We start from the raw sequence: 24,550 nt of genomic DNA, 5'->3' as shown, positions 1-24,550 counted from the left end.
GCGCACACTTTGTGAGGATTCCTTAAGATGAAGGGGTTAATTTTTGGGAAAATTATATATCGGAAGCATTACTGAATTTTAGATATGAGAAGATGGATCCGTGGAACATCGAGTTTGAGTCGAATTTCCTAAAATTCTAGGTTATACACAAAATCAAACACTTTGAGCTTCAAGAGGCAAGGTGCAAAAAATTCTCCATTTCACCGCCACCGTTTGCCACACTGCGGAAGCATCAGGGAGGGAAGTAATGTGGTTTTGTCCGGCTTCTCCATGATGTCCTGCAGCTATGGCGTCTTACGGATTATCAGACCTTGCACAGTGGTGGCCAGTACAGATCAGAGGTTCCCGGGGGAGCACAGTCGGGCACAGGACTGGCAATCTGTATGGCAGAGTCGGTCTCTACGAGAGATACAAGATGTATACTCTCCTAGCTCCAGATTCCACTGTCTCTCTCATTTCATCTCATCTACTGCAATTCTGTTCTAATTAATTAACTGTAGCAGGAAATGGCTCATAAGTATTCATCCCCTTGTACAGTCAGGATTACGGCACGAGGGTCTTGTATAATAGAAATTAGTGACATGGCTCGTGTACAACATGGTGCCGAGAGGCGGATCAGAGGCACTCCGAGCAACCACTGATCACTTATAAATATGTGTGTATGTGGAGTGCCGATGTGAAGAACAAGAACACCATTTAACTCCCAAGGATCTTTAAACATTGTACAAGACATGATTGCAAAGTCACATAAGTTAGGGGCTGACTCCTCGTTATTATCTGAAGAATCTAGTGATGGGTCTGACTGTGACCATATTAACATCTCTGCAGACGTTTTCCCAGTCTAAAATTGTCGATATGCTCCATCAGTTTGTTAGAAGTGAAGCTTGTGAAATCGTAGGAGAATGAGTATTACAAATACGACAATTTCCATTGGGATCGATATACTGTATCGTATCGTAAATAATGTGTTTGGTTTTTAATAGGACACATTGTAACAATAGTTAAAATTAGAACAAGGTATCTTAATCTGCTCTTCACATCAGCCAGAACTTGTGGGCTTAAAAAATTGCGTCCCCTGTCATATTTTGGCAGAGTTTGTTTAAAAGTTATGAGAATAATTTTTATAAAATTGAAAATGATCTTTCTTTGTAATTGAGTTGTTTTCTGACTCCAAAAATGCCTCTACAATATTTTTTATTGTGCTTCCAACTGAGGATCTCCCAAAAGCCAAATTAAGGCCTTTCCTATTTAAATATAACAAGTAGTCATGGCCAGCTGTCTATACCCCAGCCCCATGTCTCCTGTGATGTCTATGTGCCAGCCCCATGTCTCCTGTGATGTTTATGTGTCAGCCCTATGTCTCCTGTGATGTCTATGCCCAGCCCCATGTCTCATGTGATGTCTATGCCCCAGCCCCATGTCTCCTGTGATGTCTATGCCCAGCCCCATGTCTCCTGTGATGTCTATGCCCCAGCCCCATGTCTCCTATGATGTCTATGTGTCAGCCCCATGTCTCCTGTGATGTCTATGCCCCAGCCCCATGTCTCTTGTGATATATATATTGCAGCCCCACGTCTCCTGTGATGTCTATGTGTCAGCCTCATGTCTCCTGTGATGTCTATGCCCCAGCCCCATGTCTCCTGTGATATCTATGTGCCAGCCCCATGTCTCCTGTGATGTCTATGTGCCAGCCCCATGTCTCCTGTGATGTCTATGCCCCAGCCCCATGTCTCTTGTGATGTATATACCGCAGTCCCACGTCTCCTGTGATGTCTATGTGCCAGCCCCATGTCTCCTATGATGTCTATGTGCCAGCCCCATGTCTCCTGTGATGTCTGTGTCAGCCCCATGTCTCCTGTGATGTCTATGCCCCAGCCCCATGTCTCCTGAGATGTCTATGCCCCAGCCCCATGTCTCCTGTGATGTCTATGCCCCAGCCCCATGTCTCTTGTGATATATATATTGCAGCCCCACGTCTCCTGTGATGTCTATGTGTCAGCCTCATGTCTCCTGTGATGTCTATGCCCCAGCCCCATGTCTCCTGTGATATCTATGTGCCAGCCCCATGTCTCCTGTGATGTCTATGTGCCAGTCCCATGTCTCCTGTGATGTCTATGTGCCAGTCCCATGTCTCCTGTGATGTCTATGTGCCAGCCCCATGTCTCCTGTGATGTCTATGCCCCAGCCCCATGTCTCCTGTGATGTCTATGCCCCAGCCCCATGTCTCCTGTGATGTCTATGCCCCAGCCCCATGTCTCATGTGATGTCTATGCCCCAGCCCCATGTCTCATGTGATGTCTATGCCCCAGCCCCATGTCTCCTGTGATGTATATACCGCAGCCCCATGTGTCCTGTGATGTCTATGCCCCAGCCCCATGTCTCCTGTGATGTCTGTGTGCCAGCCCCATGTCTCCTGTGATGTCTATGCCCCCACCCTATGTTTCCTGTGATGTCTATGCCCCCCGCCTTATGTCTCCTGTGATGTATATACCGCAGCCCCACGTCTCCTGTGATGTGTTTGCCACAGCTCCATGTTTACTGTATTGTATATGCCCCCGCCCCATGTCTCCTGTGATGTACAGTCATGATCAAAAGTGTTGGCACCCTTGAAATTGTTCCAGAAAAATGAATTATTTCTCCCTGAAAATTTTTGCAATTCCACATGTTTTGTTACACACATGTTTATTTACTTTGTGCGTTTTGGTACAACACAAAAAAAACAGAGAAAAAAAAGGCAAATTGAACATAATTTCACACAAAACTCCAAAAAAGGGCCGGACAAAATTGTTGGCACCCTCAGCCTAATATTTGGTTGCACCGTTTGGAATAAATACCTGCAATCAATCGCTTCCTATAACCATCAACAAGCTTCCTACACCTCTCAAATGGAATTTTGAACCACCCTTCTTTTGCAAACATCTCCAGGTTTCTCATATTTGAAGGCATCTTCTCCCAACAGTAATTGTAAGATCTCTCCGCAGGTGATCAATGTGATTTAGATCCGGACTCATTGCTGACACTTCAGAACTCTCCAGCACTTTGTTTCCTTCCATTCCTGGGGACTTCTTGAAGTATGTTTGGGGTCATTGTCCTTCTAGAAGAGCCATGAGCTAGGACGCAAACCCTGGTTTCTGACCCTGGGCACTACATTGCGACCCAAAATTCTTTGGTAATCTTCACATTTCATCATGCCTTGCACACAGTCAAGGCACCCAATGCCAGAGGCAGCAAAACATCCTAAAACATCTTTGATCCTTCACCATATTTGACTGTAGGTACTGTGTTCTTTTCTTTGTTGGCCTCACCCTGTTTTCGGTACACAGTAGAATGATGTGCTTTGCCAAAAAGCTCTTTCTTGGTCTTATGTGTCCATAAAACGCTTTCCCAGAAGGATTTTGGTTTACTCATGTACATTTTGGCAAACTGCAGTCTAGCATTTTTATGTCTCTATGTCAGCAGTGGGGTCCTTCTGGGTCTCCTGCCATAGTGTTTCATTTCATTCAAATGTCAACCGATAGTTCACACAGATGCACCCTGAGCCTGCAGAACAGCTTGAATTTCTTTGGAACTTGATTGGGGCTGCTTATCCACTATCCGGACTATCCTGTGTTGCAACTTTTCCTCAATTATTCTCTGCCTTCCACACCAAGGGAGATTAGCTGCAGTGCCATGGGTTGCAAACTTCTTGATTATGTTGTACACCATGGACAAAGGAACATCAAGATCTCTGGAGATGGACTTGTAACCTTGAGATTGTTGATATTTTTTAACAATTTTGGTTCTCAAGTTCACAGACAGTTCTCTTCTCCCCTTTCTGTTCTCCATGCTTAGTGTGGGACACATAGACACACAATGCAAAGATTGAGTCAATGTCTCCCCTTTTTATCTGGTTTCAGGTTTTATTTTCATATTGCCCACACCTGTTACTTGCCACAGGTGAGTTTGAAAGAGCATCACATGTGAAACAAAGTTGCTTACACACAATTTTGGAAAGATGCCAAGAATTTTGTCTGGCCCATTTTTGGGGGTTTTGTGTGAAATTACGTCCAATTTACCTTTATTTCTCTATTTTTTTTTTGTGTTGTTCCAACATAAACAAAGGAAATAAGCATGTGTATAACAAAACATTGGTAATAGCAATAATTGTATGGGAGAAATACTATATTTTCTAGAGCAATTTCAAGGGTGTCAACACTTTTGGACATGACTGTATATATCGCAGCCCCATTACTCTTGTGATGTTCGAAATGCAGGCATGCACCTTATTAAGGGTACTGACTGTCCCTGAAACGCGTAGTGTCATTAAAAGTCTTATCTTGTGAATAAGCTGGTCTCCTCCATCGCAACACCCGGAACATATCTGCACCCCATTTTTTTCCTTTTTCCTCCTGAATTATTGTAATCATCAGAACGTTTCATTTTTTATTTGGCTGGACTCTTGAGTAATAACAAATTTCAACCAGAATGCCATATCTGATCTTGAAAGTAAGCTAGCTGATGTACAGTCTTGGGCTTTTTGTGCGGTAGCCATGTTTTCTTGTAAGGAATCTTGGTCCAAGCATTGATAATGTAGTTTAGGATTTGTGATGTTGTCACTCGGGTCGATGCTTTCGCTTCTGTCACTGAATGACCTGCTTGATCTTGTGGACAGGGTTTGCATAATTAGTTAGTCTCTTGAGGGTTTCCTTCTTGCTTAGTCAGTCCATTAGAAGGGAAAAACTCAGATGGTTAGTTTTTTGGGTTATATAGTAGTGATGAACGAGCACTAAAATGCTCGGGTACTCGTTGCTCGGGTCGAGCAAATTGGAATGCTCGAGTGCTTGATCGGAGTAACGAGCCCAATGTAAGTCTATGGGAAACTCGAGCATTTTTCCGGCGGCCCCCCCCTGGCAGTCTGCAGAGTGCATGGACATGGGAACAGCATTAGGAAGACCCCTGGAAGCATTTCTGACTCCCAGGTCACTGCTGTCAACAACGTTGTCAGGTATTACGCCACTTTTACGGACTCACAATAAAACATACAAAAACAAAACCAAAATGGATTTTCCTGGGAAAAATATTAAGGAACATCCTTTCCAGGGTAATGTCTTGTATATAAGGCAAAATAAATAACCAAAAACAAAAATGCTCCTCCACACCTTGGGCTATGTTCACACGTAGCGTTTTTGGTGCGTTTTTGCACTTTTGCATTGTTTTCAATGGTGAAAAATACATTCAACAGTAAATGTCATTTTTACATTTTACTACCTTATCTGGCCATGTGGTGTGTGAGACATCATCAGACACATCCTGTTTCATTGATGAAGGAAGGACTCTGAAAGTCACAAAGCCTATTTTTATTGGGCCATCAGGCTGCCCTTACTATTCTTAAAGGGTCAGCAGTCGGTCTTCACTATTGTTAGAGGGCCATCAGCTAGCTATGCGTTGTTGTCCCCATTATTAAAGAGTGGGTCTCCTATACTGTTATTGGGTATGCAGTGACTGCAGGGGCTGCCAAAAATTTGAACTCACCCCAATACCCCTTTGAAGAGACATAGAGGAGGGCCTCAGTAAAAAAATGTTCCCTTTATAAAGGAGTGGGTCTCCTATAGTGGTAATGCCCATGTAGAGACTGCACGGGCTGCCAAAATTTGGGCAAAACCTCAATAACAATTTAAAGACACATAGAGGTGGGCCAGAGTATCGACATGTTCCCATTACAAAGGAGCGGGTCTACTATCCAATTATATCGGTATGCAATGAGTACAACGGCTGCCAAAATTTGGGAAAACCCCAATAACAATTTAAAGACACATAGAGGTGGGCCTCAGTAACAACATGTTCCCATTAGAAAGGAGCGGGTCTGCTATCTAGTTATAGGGTATGCAGTGACTACAATGGCTGCCAAAATTTGGGAAAACCCCAATAACAATTTAAAGACACATAGAGGTGGGCCACAGTAACTACATGTTCTCATTAGAAAGGAGCGGGTCTGTTATCCAGTTATAGGGTATGCAAGGAGTACAACGGTTGCCAAAATTTGGGAAAAGCCCAAATAACAATTTAAAGACACATAGAGGTGGGCCACAGTAACGACATGTTCCCATTAGAAAGGAGCAGGTCTGCTATCCAGTTATAGGGTATGCAGTGAGTAGAACGGCTGCCAAAATTTAGGAAAAATACTAATAACAATTTAAAGACACATAGAGGTGCACCGCAGTAAAAACATGTTCCCCTTAGAAAGGAGTGGGTTTCCCATACTGTTCATGTGTATGCAGTAACAGTAACAGCTGCCAAAAATTTGGAGGCACTCCAATGCCCCATGCAAGAAACGTAGAGGTCGGAGGACCTCCTGAATAAAATGTTCCCATTATTAGGAAGTGGGTCTCCCATACGGTTTGCCTATGCAGTGAATGCAACGGCTGTCAAAAAATTGGAGGAACTCCAATGCCCCTTGCAAGAGACGTAGATATGGTGGTGGAGGATGAGGAGAAGGAGGAGGGCAAGAGCAAATAGACAACATCAGGAAGTGTCAACCCATGTGTGGGTGTGAAGACAGAGGTGCGTGGGAATAGAGTTAGACCTCCCAAAAAAAAGACACTGTATTTGAGTTTGTTACGCTACTATCATATGGTGGTGTTGAGTTGTCTGGCCCCTTGCAGCACTTGTTCATTTTTATAAGTGTCAGCCTGTCAGCATTTTCAGTTGACAGGCAGATGCGCCTATCAGTTATAAAAACCCGCTCAGACAAAATGCTAGCGGCAGGGCAGGCCAGGGCCTCCAAGGCATAGAGAGCCAGTTCATGCCACATGTCCAGCTTGGATACCCAATAATTATAAGGCACAGAGGAATCACAGAGGACGTTGGTATGATCGGCAAGGTATTCCCTCAGCATCTTGTGAGAGTACCCCGTGCCTCATGGCCTGTGCTATGGGAGGGTTTGAGAAAACTGTCCCAGAACTTTGATAGTGTTCCCCTGCCTCTGCTGAATTACATTTGCGTCTCTCTCACCTGTACTCCTTGGTTGACCAATAAACTGTGATCTCTGCCGCCAGCGTTTTCAGATGGGAATTTTTTTAAGAATTCCGCAACATGGGCCTTTTGGTACTCCCCCATTTTATTAGGCCTGTCCAGCACGGGAATAAGAGACAGAAAGTTCTCCTTGTAGAGTGGGTCTAGAAATGTCACCAACCAATAATGACTGTCACCCAAAATTTGGACAACGCGAGGGTCACGGGAAAGGCAGCGTAACAAACTCAGCTATGTGTGCCAGACTGCTTACAGGCAAGACTTCCGTGTCCTCAACAAGAGGACAACTGACCATGCTCTCCTCTTCATCCTCCTCCTCCTCCCTGTCCTCAGGCCATCCACACTGAATAGACGGTATGACAGTTGTGCAGGTAGTACCGTCTATAGCGCAGGAAACTAGCTCCTGTTCTTCCTCCTCCTCTTCCTTATTGTCACCCAATCCACCTTGGGATGAGATGAGGCTGGGCTGTGTGGAATCACCCTGTATGGTTCCTTGCTCCATCTCATCGTGCTCCTCCTGCAATGCATCCTTTTCAATTGTGAGCAGAGAGCGTTTCAGAAGACAGAAAAGCGGGATGATGACACTAATTATGGCATCATCACCGCTCACCATCTTGGTGGAGTCCTCAAAGTTTTGGAGGATGGTACAGATATCTGACATCCATGTCCACTCCTGAGGTCTTATGTGTTGTGTCTGACCTGAATACTGATGGCCTTGTTGATCTGGTAGTCAACAACTGCCCCCTTCTGCTCATAAAACCTTCCCAACATCTGCAATATAGAGTTCCAAAGCATGGGGACATTGCACACCAGTCGGTGAGCTGGAAGCTGCAAACGCTGCTGAAGCATGCGACGGAAACTGTAGCTGACTTTCTAAAATGGGCACACACGCAGCATACTTTGACAAGCAGATCCGGCAGATCTGGGTTGATTTTGAGAAAAAGCTGAACTAGGACGTTAAGCACGTGGGCCAGACATGGTACGTGTGTGAGTTCGCCTCGCTTCAGAGCTGCCACCAGGTTCCGGCCATTGTCACACACGACCATGCCTGGCTGTAGGTTCAGCGGTGTCAGCCACTGATCTGCCTTCTCTTTCAGAGCTGTCCACAACTCTTCAGCATTGTGCGGTTTGTCACCTAAGCATATTAGCTTCAGCACAGCCTGTTGCCGCTTGGCCGATGCAGTGCTGCAGTGCTTCCAGCTTGTGACAGGTCATTTCGGAAATGGAGGCTGAAGAGGAGGAAGAGGAAGAGATGCAGGAGCTGTAGAATGTGGGGGCAACCCTGATTGACCCAGGGCTCGCAATCCTCGGCATCGGGGGAACGTGTTCCGTCCCAAGGTCTGACTGGGTCCCGGCTTTTACTATATTAACCCAGTGTGACATCAGCGAGATGTATCGTCCCTGCCCACAAGCACTTGTCCACGTGTCCATGGTTAGGTGGACTTTCCCAGTAACTGCTTTGTTAAGGGCACGGCTAACATTGTGGGCATATTTGCACTTGTGTTCCAAGGATTGGAGTAGGGACAACTGAACGCTGTGCTGGGTCTAGGACGTGGACATGCTTGCTGATGGTGCTATTTGAGAGTGTGCAACGAACCGTGCAGGGCGAGATGCATCTTCGCATGCACCATGGACAGGGGATTGGCGTGCACGCACAACAGCGGAAGACGCAGTGGTGTCACCCGCAGACACTGTTTCTGGCCCTGGGGTTCGGCCCACTTAGTCGGGTGCTTTGCTGCCATGTGCCTGATCATGCTGGTGGTGGTCAGGTTGCTAGTTTTACTACCCCTGCTGATGCTGGCGTGGCAGGTGGTGCAAATGGCCTATTTGGGGTTATCTGCAGAGTCTTTAAAATACAACCAGACTTGGGAAGACCTAACAGTTGTACTGGCAACTTCCGTCGTGTTGGCATTACGGGAAGCGCTTTCCCACCTTGTGTCTGCGGCCACCACACTGCTTCTTTCTGCCTCTTGTGGTGCTACGCCTCCCTTCCTCTATGTGCTGCTCTCCTTGCTCTGCATGTCCCCCTGCCAGGTTGGGTCAGTTACTATATCAGCCACCACTTCGTCTTCCACTTCTGCACCCTGGTCCTCCTTCTGACTTTCTGGCAATTGTGTCTCATCATCATCATACTCCTCTTGCGACAGTAATTGCACTTTCCCACCATTGCCTTCATGTGGCCGTGGCTGCTCAAATATTTGGGCATCGTTACACGCGTTCTCCTCTTGACTCGCTTGAAGCTGGCCAGACAAGAGGCCCCAATCTATAAATGGAAAAGTGAACAGCTCTTCTGAGTGTCCAAGTGAGGGATCAGTTGTCTCTGGGAACTCGGCATGGTGGGAGGTAGAAGGATCAGGTTGAGAAACATACGGTCCAGACTCACGGCTACTGAAACTTGACCGTGTGAAAGACAGGGTGGTGGTGGCTAAGTGACTGGAAGCATTATCTGCTATCCAACCAACAACCTTTTCACACTGCTCTGGCTTCAATAGTGGTGTTCTGCGGTCTCCTAGTAATTGGGACAGGAAGGTGGAGCGACAAGATGTGGGTGTTTGTTGTGGCACAATTTCTGCTTGCCCACGGCCACGGCCTCTGCATGCATCATCATCACCATCATGTCCACTTCCCCATCCCTTGCCCATTTTAAATGGAGGACAATATTTTCCACATTCAGTACGAATGGCTGGATTTGAAACGCAGTTATATGTGATACTTCTGACAGAAAACCACGTTTTTAAATTGCAGGCCTGTAATTTACTAATACTATTCTTCACAGACATCTAGTATGAATAGCTTCACTGACACACTGCAACAAAATGGAAATGGAGGTCAATATTTTCCACGTTCATTTCAAATTTTTGGATTTTTATTGCTGTGATATGGAAAATATCTGGCTGTATTCTGCAATGCTAACAAGCAAATAGAGCAGAAAAATTGTGTACTCTGGATTGCTTTTTAAGCAAATAATCAGGATTAATATAAAAAAAAGCCCTGGCCCCTGATATCTGGGACTATGTTTACACATATCTGTAATAGCAGCTGCAGCAGACAGAAAGTTCAATGGACCCTCTTGCACTATATGCACTGAAGTCTGCCACATACACTGCCTGCCTGCCTAACTCCTGCTATCACCACTGAATATATGCAGCTGGATTAGTCCTCAGAAGGACTGTTAGTTCAGATGAATATATATACATATATGCTGTGGAATACCTATTCTAACAATGAAGAAGCAAATCTCTCCCTAGCTCGGCAGCTCTCCCAACGCTGCCTTATTCCGTGGTACACTGTGATGAGCATGGCGGCGCCTGGTCTGATATAGACCTGATGACGCTGTGTGGCCAGCCAATCACTGTAATGCCACAACTAACATGGCTGCGGCATTACAGTGAGTGGCAGGCAATCCCTGCATGTTCATTGGCTCTATAAAGAGCGCCAAACATGCAGGGCGGAGACCCGAGCTCCCGCAAGAGTAACCCGGAAATACTCACCGAGCACCGAGCTTGTCGAGCACCGTGATGCTCGGGTGAGTTCCGAGTAGTGGCGAGCGCATTCGCTCATCACTATTATTTAGTCATCATACAGTGGGATTTAGGTTTTGTTTGTTTGTTACCAGATATATAAAGCTAAATTGTGTGGTAGCTTTGTGTTGCTTCGTCAAGGATATGTGATAAATGGCGGTCATTGATAGTAATGTGATAGCATAGATATTTACAAGATAAATGTGCCTTAAAGAGTAACTATGGTTTTGATTTTTTTGTATATGAATAGTACGCATGAAAGTAGCAACTTTGTAATATATCTTACAGAGAAATCTGCTTCTTTATTCTCCTGAATTGATCTTTCACTCTCAATTCATTGATAAAATCTGTAACATCTGCATTCATTGAAGACAAATGTTCACATTTCTGCAATAGGAGATGACAGTTGGTGCTCATAAGATTCCATGGAAATTGGAGGTGAAGCTAGAAGCAGACACAGACATTCTGCCTGAAGTTCTCCTGAAATGACAGTTGCAGTTTAATGGTTTGTGCACACATTAAGTATTTGGTGCATCTCAGCAGCAACAATGCAGCAGCAAAAATGCACATTTTTGCTGTGTTTTGCTGCATTTTCCTTGCATTTTTTTCTTGTGTTTTTGGTACAGATTTTTCCCCGCTCATTAGTATGGGTGAAATCTAAAGCAAAAACGCTGAAAGAAATGACGCTGTAGATTTATATCTGCACCAAATCTGCAAGTCACAAATACTGTAAACTGTGTGAGCATGAAACTACAGGATTCTCATTCACTTTTCTGGCATCAGGAAACCCTTCAGGTTATGGGACAAATCTATACTGAAAAAAACGCATAATCTAGGGATGTAGGAATACATTTTGGTGTTATTGGCCTTTAAGATCATCCACAAATGAATCGGCACAGAGCGCTGACTCTTACCGAATGATCAGTTGATCAGAATACTTGCCTGTGTCTTGTGGAATACACCATATTTTGTTGGAATTAGCTCACAGGGAAGCAGAACTCTTGCGCTAAACCAAACCTCACTTTTACAACCATTTTAAGTAACTGATTCTCCAAGTAATGTTGCTAGAATTAAGGAGGTTGTCCAATGCTTAGAATTACTTTTTCAGGCAATTGTGGCCTTTATTATGTCCGCTGTCGTGCAAATCAGGGTCATGTTGATCTCTATTCCACTAGGACTAGTGATGAGCGAGCATGCTCGCTACTGCTCGTCTGAGTATCTCACTGCTCGAGACGCTTGGAGCTCGCTGAGTATTTCCAGGTTGCTCGAGTCCCCTCCCTGCAGGTTTGGCGTTCTTTAGAGAGCCAATGAACATGCAGGAATTGCCTGCCACTCACTGTAATGCCGTAGCCATGTTGGTTGTGGCATTACAGTGATTGGCTGGCCGCACAGTGTCATCAGGTCTATATCAGACCTGGCACCGCCATGCTCGTCACAGTCACTCCGGAATCAGACAGTGTAGGGAGAGGTGCTGCTGAGCTAGGGAGAGATTTGCTTGTTTCTAGTTAGTGTAGGCATACCAAACTATATTAGAGACACATATCCATCTCAACAAACAGTCCTTCTGAGGACTAATCCATCTGCAGAGATATCAGGCAGGCAGTGTATATAGCAGACTGCAGTGCACATAGCAAGAGGGTCCATTCCAGTTCTGTCTGCTGGTGCTTTTACAGATATTTGTAGAAATAGTCCCAACTCTCAGGGGCCAGGAATGATTTTTTTATTAGCTTAATGCTCATTATTGGCTTAAAAAGCAATCCAGAGAACACCATTTTTCTGCGCCATTTGCTTGTTGGCACTGCAGAATACAGCCAGATCCTTCCCATAGTACAGCGCTAAAAATCCAGCCATTTAAAACTGTGGTTTGTCCGTCACACGGATCACATATAATTGCGCTGAAAATACTGCCATTTCTGGCCTCCATTGAAATTTTGTTGCAGTGTCAGTGAACTTATTGACACGAGGTCGCCACTGTTAAAAATAGTTACCTACAGGCCAGCTATTTAAAACTGTGGTTTGTCCGTCACACGGATCACATATAAGTACACTCCAAATTCAGCCATTTGTAGTGAGCGATGTAATGGGCAAGGCATGTGGCAAGGGACGGGGAACTGGACGTGATGGTGAAATTGTGCCACAACAAACACCCACATCTTCTCGCTCGATCTTCCTGTCCCAATTAATAGGGGACCGCAGTACATCACTATTCAACACAGAGCAGTGTGAAAAGGTTGTTGGCTGGATAGCAGATAATGCTTCCAGTCACTTAGCCACCACCAACCTGTCTTCCACACGGTCAAGTCCCAGTAGCCGTGAGTCTGGACCGAATATTCCTCACCCTGATCCTCTTTCCTCTCACCATACCCCAGACCTTGGAACGCAAGCGCAAACATGCAGCCAACGCCCCACAGGCCACACTACTAAATTCCCTCATTTCGCGACTGCTTGCGCTCGAAATGTTGCCTTTTAGGCTTGAGGAGACGGAATCTTTCCGCAACCTGATGGCGGCGGCCATCCCTCGATACTCGGTCCCCAGCCGCCACTATTTTTCCTGGTGTGCCATCACAGCATTACACAAGCACGTGTCCCACAACATTAGCCGTGCCCTCAACAATGCAGTTACTTGGAAAGTACACCTAGCCACCGACACGTGGACAAGTGCTTGTGGGCAGGGACGATATGTCTCACTGATGGCACACTGGGTTAACATAGTGGAAGCCGGGCACCAGTCGGACCTTGGGACGGAACAAGTCCTCCCGATGGCGAGGATTGCAGGCCCTGGGTCAATCAGGGTTGTCCCCACATCTACAGCTCCTGCACCTCATCCTCCTCAGCCTCCACCTCCTCTTCAACCTCCATCTCCGAAATGACAACATCACTCACAAGCTGGAAGCACTGCAGCACTGCCTCGGCCAAGCAGCAACAGGCTGTGCTAAAGCTAATATGCTTAGGTGACAAACAGCACAATGCTGAAGCTTTGTGGACAGCTCTGAAAGAGCAGGCAGATCTGTGGGTGACACCGCTGAACCTACAGCCAGGCATGGTAGTGTGTGACAATGGCCAGAACCTGGTGGCGACTCTGAGGCGAGACGAACTCACACATGTACAATGCATGGCCCATGTGCTTAACCTCATGGTTCAGCGGTTTCTCAAAACTTACCCAGATCTGCCGGATCTGCTTGTCAAAGTAGGCCGTCTGTGTGCCCATTTTAGAAAGTCAGCTACGGATTCCGCCGCCCTTGCCGTGCTTCAGCAGCGTTTGCAGCTTCAGGCTCACCGACTGGTTTGTGATGTCCCCACGCATTAGAACTATACACTGCAGATGTTGGGAAGTATTTGTGAGCAGAAGAGGACAGTTGTTGACTACCAGCATCAACAGGGCCGTCGGTATTCATTTCAGACTCCACACATAAGACTTGAGGAGTGGACATGGATGTCAGACATCTGTACCATCCTTCAAAACTTTGAGGACTCCACCAAGATGGTGAGCGGCGATGACACCATAATTAGCATCACCATCCCGCTTCTCTGTCTTCTGAAATGCTCTCTGCTCACAATCAAAGAGGATGCATTGCAGGCGGAGCACGATGAGATGGAGCAAGGAACCATACAGAGTGATTACACACAGCCAAGCCTCATCTCATCCCAACGTGGATTGGGTGACAATGAGGAAGAGGAGGAGGAGGAGCAGAAAGAACAGGAGCTAGTTTCATGCGCTATAGATGGTACTACCTGCACAACTGTCATACCGTCTGTTCAGCGTGGATGGCCTGAGGACAGGGAAGAGGAGGATGAGAGCATGGTCAGTCATCCTCTTAGAGAGGACACAGAAGTCTTGCCTGTTAGTAGTCTGGCACACATGTTAATGGTACGCTGCCTTTCCTGTGACCCTCACGTTCTCCAAATTTTGTGTGACAGTCATTACTGGTTGGTGACACTTCTAGATCCAAGCTACAAGGAATACTTTATATCTCTTATTCCTGAGGCGGACAGGTCTACAAAAATGGGGCAGTACTGTTAAAAAAATTCCCATCTGAAAAGGGCACACTTCGCTGGACAACCAAGGAGTACAGCCAAGAGAAACACAACTCCAATCCAGCAGAGGCAGGGGAACACTGTCCAAGTTTTGGAACAGTTTTCTTAGCCCCTCCCAGTGCGCAGGCCCGGAGGCACGGGGTACTCTCACAAAGAGTGCAAAGTTTGGGACGATGCTGAGGGAGTATCTTGCCGACCGTACCAACTTCCTCCGTGATTCCTCTGTGCCTTATAATTATTGGGTATCCAAGCTGGATACGTGGAATGAAATGGCTCTCTACGCGTTGGAGGTCCTGGCCTGCTCTGCCGCTAGCGTTTTATCACAGCGGGTTTTTGGTGCCGCTGATGGAATTATAACTGATAAGCGCATCCACCTGTCAACTGAAAATGCTGACAAGCTGACTCTTATAAAAATGAACAAGGGCTGGATTGAGCCAGACTTCTCAACAACACCGAATGATAGCAGCGTAACATAAACTCAAATCCAGTGTCTTTTTTTGGGAGGTGTATTCCCATGCACCTCTTCATACCCACACATGGGTATATGACTCGCCCCCTGGGCCGTGGGGCACGCGGAACCGGGCGATAGGGAGACGTTGGGGGTAGTAGTGGTGGCGGCCCGGTCCCGCGGCCCAGGGTGGTCAGGCCAATGGTAGTCTGCTACGTGCTTTAGATAATGTCCGACTACGCCACCCGTGGATTGCGGTTATTAGGAACCGCCGCTGCAAGGCAGTCCGCTGGGGCTGATGATGGGTGCAGCTGAGGTGATGTGACTCCCCACGGGAAGAGTGCAGCCCCAGCGCAGTGTAGTTGATGCTGGGAGTGATGGTAGTGAGAGTCCCAGTACCGGTAGTGCCGGAGGAGCAAAAAAGCACACAGACAACGTACTGCAGTCCAGCGTCTTTACTCACGGTTAATATCCAAGTCACTTCAGCTGGCAATGACTGCCCGAGCTGTGCTGCGTCCACCAGGTGTGGGGCTCGGTCAACTCCCAGGCAGTTCAGGAGCATGGCACAGGACCCCCTTTTATCCTTTCTCTGGCCTGCCTCACCAGTGACCCACTTTTGTCCAGCTGCCGCGGACCTGTGCGGTTAAACGTGGGCCCCGTCCTCCGCTGTCCTATATGGTGCCTTCCTAGCAGGTTTGATGAGGTGTCGCACCAATATATGATCACGACGACCGGTCTTTGGCTGAGGGTTGTTTCTCCTCCACCAACTTGGGATCCGGTACCCTTAATTTGCCTGACCCTGCACCCTGGATTCTCGTGGGTTCTTAGGGTCCCTTCCACCTTCTTGTTCCTGAGCCCTTCTGTTTCTCTGTCTCTTCTTCTCTTTCTTTCCTGTTCTGTTCCTTTCTGTTCCTTTCTCTTGGAGCTGAGATGAGCTAGAATCTCAGCTCCCCTTCACCTCCTCCTCGGCCTCTCACTAGGCCCTTCTGGAGTAGAGCTCCTACAGAGTCCCTACTCCCTGTCTTCTCCTCTGGCTGAACGAACCTAGATCTAAGATGGTGCCCACCTTTTATACCTCCCTCTAGCCATGAGCCCAGGTGACCAGCAACCAATGGGCTCCTTCCTACACTCAGGAACCAACCCCTATCTGCCCCTACAGCACTGGGTATTCCACCCCTCCCTCCCCACTCCAGCAGGGACATGGTCGGTCGTGCCTGCACTTCTGTCTAGTGGGAGCACCGTTGAGCTGTCCCTGGGAAATGGGGTGTGTGTGCTGCATGCAGCTAACTGAGCCCTGGTCCATACTCCATCCTTACCTGGGAGTGGAATATCACACCTCTGGCAGAGGTGCAATACCCCTGTAGCGGCCAAGCCCTCGGGGCGCTACATATACGCTTCCTGAATTTGGCCATTTGCTCTTGTCCTCCTTTTTCTTCTCATCCTTAACCTCCACCACCATATCACCAGGGTGACCGTGGTCCATGATGCAACACCCACATAATTTTTTTAAAGGGTGTTTATGATACCCGTAAAAAAATATTTTTTAAACAGTATGTTCATGTATACCCCCCAGGGGTAAATGTTTGTCAGCCCATACACTTAGTGCATGGGGATTACAAGTATAGGAGGCCCGCTCCGTTCTAATGGGAACATTTTTTTATGAGGCCCTCCTCCACGTCTCTCCCAAGGGGCATTGGAGTGCCTCCCAATTTTTGGCAACCCTTGCATTCACTGCATAGGCCAACACTATGGGAGACCCACTTCCTAATAATGGGAACATTGTTTTCAGGAGGCCCTCCTCTAAGTGTCTTCAAAGCGGTATTGGGGTGCATCCAAATTTTCAATGGGGTATTGCGGTGCGTCCTAATTTTGGGCAGCCCTGCTGCTCACTGCATGTGCAATAACAGTATAGGAGACCCACTCTTTAGTAATGGCAACAACAAAGCATAGCCAGCTGATGGCTCTCTAAGAATAGCGAGGGCCGACTGCTGGCCCTTTAAGAATAGTAAAGGCCGCCTGATGGCCCTATAAAAATAGGCTTTGTGACTTTCAGAGTCCCTCCTTCATAAATGAAACAGGATGTGTCTGATGATATCTCACACACCACATGGCCAGATAAGGTTGTAAAATGTTAAAATTACATTTCCCGGTGAATGCATTTGTCTTGGTTGAAAGCAATGCAAAAGTGCAAAAACGCATCAAAAACGCTACGTGTGAACATATAGACCAAGGTGTGGAGGAGTATTTTTGTTTTTGGTCATTTATTTTGCCTTATATACAAGTCATTACCCTGGAAAGGATGTTCCTTAACATATTTCAAAGGAAAATCCATTTTGGTTTCGTTTTTGTATGTTTTATTGTGAGTCCGTAAAAGTGGCGTAATACCCTGACAACGTTGTTGACAGCAGTGACCTGGGAGTCAGAAATGCTCCCAGGGGTCTTCCCCATGCTGTTCCCATGTCATTTAAGCACTGTTCCCGTCGATTTTGGCACTTTTTAGGCTTTCTATTGACCGCCGTGAGGAGCCGCCTGAAAAATGCTCGAGTTTCCCATAGACTTACATTGGGCTCGTTGCTCGGGTCGAGCACCCGAGTATTCCAATGTGCTTGACCCGAGCATCGAGTACCCGAGCATTTTAGTGCTCGCCCATCACTAACGAGGACACCTTGACTTTGATGCCACTCAATAATAATCCTTTCCACACCAGCTCAAACCTTCCAGCATTCAATGCCAGAGACATATCTGTAATCAGTGTCTTGTTGCTTAAGATGTATGCTCACATAAGTATATTCTTATTGTTTGTCCGTTAGGAGACTGGTTAGATGGATTTCAGCTGGCAACCTCTTCCTCACTATCAGGTTCTTCAAGAAATGTGACTATATATATATCGGACTATGAAGTTACTACTCAAATCATTGATCGAGTGAGTATTGCACAGAGTTTCCACTTATTTATGGAGAAATGTGAAAGTATCACAGACGTTGTAAAAGTAAAGAAGCAAGAAGACGACGATTGACAGTCCAGAGTAATATTCCAAAAATTACAAAGTTCATTTAATAAAATGTACATACAGGATGGAGGAAAATGGGAGACAAGCACATGTGTGGGGGGTAAACTGTGAGGAAGGAGGCGCACAAGATGGGAGCAATACAATTATATATATGTAACGGGTCTCGGAGGTGGAACCTCTGAGCAACTATACAAAGGGGAAGTCCTTGTAAGGAAGCGGCTGGCTCCCAGGGTAGGCGGGCAGGTAGTCACGGCTAGTGACGGGGACAGTCTCTGGGTAGAAGGGCAGGAGGTCACGGCAAGTGACGGGGACAGTCTCTTGATAGGCGAGTGGTCACGGCAAGTGACGGCAGAGCCTCCAGGTAGGCTAGCAGGCAGGTAGCAGGTGGACGCTCCCAGGTGAGCGGGCAAGAGTCTCTGGACAGGCAGGTGGTCACAGCACGTGACGGCAGAGCCTCCAGGTAGGCTAGCAGGCACGTAGCAGGTGAGCGCTCCCAGGTGAGCGGGCAAGAGTCTCTGGACAGGCAGGTGATCACAGCACGTGACGGCAGAGCCTCCAGGTAGGCTAGCAGGCACGTAGCAGGTGAGCGCTCCCAGGTGAGCGGGCAGACAGATCCATAGACAGACTGGCAGGGCTGGTAGGCAGACTGTCGGACCGCAGGAATGAAAGCAAATAGACAAGTATCAGGCAGCTATCAAGCAGGAATCTGGCAGGTAACTGGTAACGGGACCTGAGGGCTGAAGCAGAGTAATAGGCTATGCCACAACATTGCTCGGGCACCTCCATTTTGGAGGAGGTGCCTTATATATGGTGAGGTCCTCCGACCATTGGCCGGGGACTCCTTAGGACGGCGCGCGCGGCCCCTTTAAGAGAGGGGGAGCGCGCACGCCCTAAGCACAGTGGCCGGGAAGGTGCGCGCGCTGCCAGCAGAGCGGGAGGAAGACGCCGGGCACGGAGCGGAGAGGTGAGGGGAACGGCGTCCCTGCCTAGCAGGAGGCAGGGACGCCGACGCTACAATATATATATATATATATATATATATATATATATATATATATATATATATATATATATGTCAAGGATAATGACATATATACTAGCACTCCTATCTAATATACCGTAAAATCCTGCCATTAGGTAACTAGATAAGGTGTCAGCTCCATATAAGATTGTCCACTGAATGGGAGTGTGGATCTTTGGAATGTAAAGTGGACAGAGGGGTGTAAGGGAGGGTAGGTGGACATGAGCGTTGGTTTCTGGGGGGTGAATTATTATTTTGTTTAAGTAGATATTATGGATGCTCACCCTTTCCAAACTTTAAGGAATTGGGAATGAGTATGGGTTTCCCAACTGGTGAGTTCCTCGAGATGTCAAATCGAATTGACCTTGATCTTCCATTCTGTATGGGTAGGTGGTGTTTTCTGCTTCTAGTGAAGGGGGATTAGATGTTTGGTGACCCCTATTAGTAGAATAACATATCATGATTTTTGAGCTTGACGTCTTTTGCTGGGCATGACAGGAAGGGTATGTGCACACGATCACGATCCCATGCCCACTATGCGTCTGCAGCACACCCGCGGAAATTGACATGCGGTGCGTCTTTCCAGACCGCAGCATGTCAATTTCTCCGGCGGGTCCGCATGCAGGCTTTCCCCATAGACCTAATCTCTATGGGGAAAGTCTGCATGTGAGAAAAAAAAAAAGGAGCCTGTGCTCATTTGCATAATGAGCGGAAGCCGGAGGCGGCTTCTCCGCAGCCTCAGGGCTGCAGCCGGCCCCGGATAGTCTGCACATACCCTAAGGTTTCTTGCAAGAGTGTACATCTGGAAAAACCATGTGAGTTGAATAAGAATCAACTTCAGCTTTAGAGAAGGCAGAATTTAGTTCTTATTCCCAGGAATATATAAAGGTTGGTTGATGGGAGGATAGCGATGTAACCAGATGGTTATAAGGTTAAGTGCACACTGAGCGTTTTTGATGTATTTTCGTGGTGCTTTTTCTGTGCAGAAATGCACTAAAAACACTAGGTAATCCATCTGCTAATGCAATGGCAATCCTGATGTGCTGTGCACATGATGCGGAAATTTCCGCTCAGGATTGAGATTGCGTTTCTGCAGCGTTTGCCGCCCATTGACTTTAATTGAACCGCAGCAAACCCACAGGTATAAATATATTTGAGGATTTGCTGCGTATTTGCCTAGTCAGTGGGTCAAATACACTGTGAAAATGCACATGGAATGGTACCCCGGTCGGCTGGGGAAGACAACTGATAACAGCGAGAGTTGCGCGGCTGAGGGGAGAAGTAGTCTCCTCAGCCGAGCATGCGCATGCGCACTGTGTGTGTTAAAAAAAAAAAAGTAAAAATATCTCTATTAAAATTAAACACTATTCTCACCTGCCCGGCGTCCCCCCGCCATCCTCCCGATGTCCTCCGGCATCCTGATCACCCAGTGGCCGGCGGTACACTCACAGGAGCGTGATGCAGTATGAGGTCACCAGAGCTGATCAGCTGATCTTCAGCTGATGAACTCACATGACCTCAGCCTGCAGCAGAGCAATGTACATTGACAGGAGTTATTACACTCCTGTCAGTGTATAGTGTTGTCTTCTACAGGAGTCACATCAGTGGATCGCCGAGGGACAATATGGATTATGTCATGACGGTGGACAGGTGAGGGATATGTTTTTGTTTTTTTTTTATTTATTTTCAGAAGATGAGGGCGTCGGGAATTGGCAGAAAAATAAAAAAATATTAAAACAGTGTGTCATTTTACTTCAATAAGATACTTGCTTCTGGCCATGTCTTTTATTGAAAAAGCGTCAAACTTTACTACGGGGTTAGTAATGGGAGCTTCTTATAGATGCCCTCCATTACTAACCTGGGCTTCATATCAGCCCCAACCCCAACCCCATTACCCCACTCGCCACCGCTACACGGCAGTGGGAAGAGCGGAGGCTAAGCTCCAGATTTGGCGCATTTTATGGATGCGCCATTTCTGGGACTGCTGAGGGGTGATATTATTATCCATGGAGGGGGCCAAGATCCACGGCCCATTCCCTGGCTATTAATATTAGCCCGCAGCTGTTGGTTTGGCCTTTGCTAGTTAGATTTTATAGAAGGACCCTATGTCAATTTTTTTCTGGGGTCCCCCTGTAATCTAGCCAGTAAAGTTCAAGCAAAGAGCTGTGGGCTGTTATTAATAGCCAGGGAACATTTTTGGCTGGCTACTAATATAAGCTCCCAACGGTCGGCTTTCCCTCTGCTGGTTATAAAAATGACGCGGGAGCCCCAGCCATTTTTTTTTATTTTAGACTATGTGCCCACGATTCGGACATAACAGCGCTTTGGACACATCATATTTTTGCTGCGTCCAAAATGCTGCGTTCTATTGAACGCAGGTAAATCTGTATGTGTTCACTGAACCATGCAGATTTACCGCATTCAGTACATTCTAGTGGTGAATTTTCTGTTGTGGAGACTAGTGACTCCGCAAGAGAATTTGACATGCTGCAGTCCTGAAAGATGTGCCACATGTCAGTGTGGATGATCCGCAGCCTCAGATGCACGCATAGTGGACATGAGATTTATAGAGATCCCATCTACTATGTTGTAACATCTAGCTGCATAAACACACAGCTTCAAATTTGCAGCGGCTCAAGATAGTGTTCATGTACCCAAACTCACCCGCAGCATGTCAATTTCTGTAGCAGACATGCTAGTCACCGCTGGAGATTTTGATCGATTGAAGTGTCATTATATGCGGTGGATCTGAATGTATTGACAACCCAAGTACGGCATTAGAACACAGCGTTCTGGACACAGCAAAAATACACTGCGTCCAAAGCGCTGCTTGTTACTGATCGTGGGGATGTATTGGCTAACAAAACAGCTGTAAGCTATTATTAATGGCCAGGGAATATGTTTACCCAATGGCACCTTCCTAGGCTAAAATTAGCAGCTCTCAGCTGCCCCAGAAATTACATGAATGGAAATGCTAATGAAGATTGGGTTTATGGGATTAGCTGACACCTAGCCCTTTTGTGTAGTGTTGACAAGGTGTCAATCAGACCCTTTCATTACTACACCTAATTAAAGTAAAGTAAAGAGTTAAATAAACACAAAGACACAGATCAAACACTTTATTTGAAATACTACAGACACATTCTTTAATCATTTAAATTAACCAATATACTCACCCCAGGTTTGATGGTAATCCAAGGGTTAAAGAAGTGTTTCTTTTTTCAAATAATTTTATTAAGTTCCAAAAAGCATTCATTGATGTAAAAAAACGCATTAAAAATGCATTAAAAAACATGTCAAAATCGCAGCAAAACGCACGTTTTTTTTTTCTGCAGCATTTTTCCTGCCAAGAGATGCAGAAACGCCTGCAGAAATTTCTGCATTCAAATCCTAAACGTGCGCACATAGCCTAAATTTTTCAGATCCTTTTAATAGGGAATTTTCAGTAGTAGGGAATTTTGATTTAATTGGGGATGAAATATGGATTGCATGATTTTGTTTGTAGAAAGTTAGAAAGGTGGATAGAGGCCTCCGTCGGCCATGAGTCTGTCATAGCTATTTTATTAGAAAAGAAATGAGTGATGTTGTAAATGGGTTGTAAGGATCTGAATAGTTAGGGTCTAGGAAGAATAGGAAGGATATTGGCGCCTGCGCCAAGGGGGACAAGATAGGTAGGAAATAACTCTTTTATCAAGGCTCATTTAATGGCGAGGGTCATAGATCTAATGATATTACCACGGATTTAAGAGGAGGGATCACTTGAGATCAAATATATCCGTGAGCATACTTTCCTAAAGGAAGATATTTGAGGTCTGAATTATCTTGCTTTTTTGAGGAATTAGCCAGTTTAAGCCATCTACTCCGTGTATTAATAATCTTTATAAATGATTATATAAATGTATTTAACTATGTACAGTTGATATCATCTATAATGCACCAAAGTTTGGGTGCAATGCGCCTGACAGGCACAGGTTAGAAAATCGCCTATAATATCTAGTTATTTCAAAGCTCTAAAAGTAATCAGCGACCTTCATAGGGATGGATTAAAAGAGCGCATACGAAATCAGATGCAAAAAAACTCATTTAATAACCATAAAAGTAATAAAACAAGAAGCACCTAAATTTCGCAAATAATGTCCATTTCTTCAGGACATAACTATTATTAAGCAACAAAATTAGGTAAAAAACGTAATTGTAAGGCAGAGAGAAAAGCAAGGTTATCAGATCATATTATCATATTATCAAATCAAATCAGAGATTACTATTACATGTTCGGACACAATGTGCCTGAGAAGCCATTTCTAAGAAAACCATCTTATTTTTAAGAAACATCCACAAACTTTGCATTATTCATTCATAAAAAAAAATAAATAAACAATTGTAATGAAAAACCAGCAGAAAGTGAGAACCTTCGGGTGCAATGAGCCTGAGAGGTCGTGGAGGTCACACCTGCTCTCCGCAAGGACGGCGGTAAAACTGTGGGGGGGATTGTAGCAGCACCTAAAGATAGGAAGGTACTGGGAGGGGCGGGGTCCTCTGCCGCCTTGGAGAGGAGGGGGAAACAAAAACGTGTGAGTTGTGCCAGTCAGCCCAGTTGCGCCAGTCAGCACAGTTGTGCCAGTCAGGCCAGTTGCGCCAGTCAGCACAGTTGTGCCATTCAGCCCAGTTGCGCCAGTCAGCACAGTTGTGCCAGTCAGGCCGGTTGCGCCAGTCAGCACAGTTGTGCCATTCAGCCCATTTGCGCCAGTCAGCCCAGTTGTGCCATTCAGCCCAGTTGCGCCAGTCAGCACAGTTGTGCCAGTCAGGCCAGTTGTGCCAGTCAGCACAGTTGTGCCAGTCAGGCCAGTTGTGCAAGTCAGGCCAGTTGTGCCAGTCATCCCAGTTGCGCCAGTCAGGCCAGTTGTGCCAGTCAGCCCAGTTGTGCCAGTCATCCCAGTTGCGCCAGTCAGGCCAGTTGTGCCAGTCAGCACAGTTGTGCCATTCAGCCCAGTTGCACCAGTCAGCCCAGTTGTGCCATTCAGCCCAGTTGCACCAGTCAGCCCAGTTGCGCCAGTCATCCCAGTTGTGCCAGTCAGGCCAGTTGTGCCAGTCAGCACAGTTGTGCCATTCAGCCCAGTTGCACCAGTCAGCCCAGTTGTGCCAGTCATCCCAGTTGTGCCAGTCAGCACAGTTGTGCCAGTCAGGCCAGTTGTGCCATTCAGGCCAGTTGTGCCAGTCAGCACAGTTGTGCCAGTCAGGCCAGTTGTGCCATTCAGCCCAGTTGTGCCATTCAGCCCAGTTGTGCCAGTCAGGCAAGTTGTGCCAGTCATCCCAGTTGCGCCAGTCAGGCCAGTTGTGCCATTCAGCCCAGTTGCACCAGTCAGCCCAGTTGTGCCAGTCATCCCAGTTGCGCCAGTCAGCACAGTTGTGCCATCCAGCCCAGTTGCACCAGTCAGCCCAGTTGTGTCAGTCAGGCCACTTGCGCCAGATGCAGGGTTAAGAAATGAAAAAACGTTGTCTAATTAATA

General features: G+C 46.6%; 1 protein-coding gene across 2 annotated transcripts in view; it reads left to right on the top strand.

The window, feature by feature from the left end:
• LOC141153065 (uncharacterized) overlaps positions 1 to 24,550 on the top strand; it is a 204,495-nt gene that overhangs the window by 127,244 nt on the left and 52,701 nt on the right. For both annotated transcript variants that reach the window (XM_073637740.1, XM_073637739.1), the window contains one exon: positions 17,823 to 17,935. In XM_073637740.1, coding sequence (XP_073493841.1) covers positions 17,823 to 17,935 — 113 coding nt within the window. The remainder of the gene's footprint in view (positions 1 to 17,822; positions 17,936 to 24,550) is intronic.

Source organism: Phyllobates terribilis, unplaced genomic scaffold, assembly GCF_046119375.1.
Source record: "Phyllobates terribilis strain yellow unplaced genomic scaffold, ASM4611937v1 Scaffold_7__3_contigs__length_470593459, whole genome shotgun sequence".
Taxonomy (NCBI): Eukaryota; Metazoa; Chordata; class Amphibia; order Anura; family Dendrobatidae; genus Phyllobates; species Phyllobates terribilis.
The sequence above is the reverse complement of the archived record's forward strand: the minus strand, read 5'-3'. Positions and strand labels throughout refer to the sequence as shown.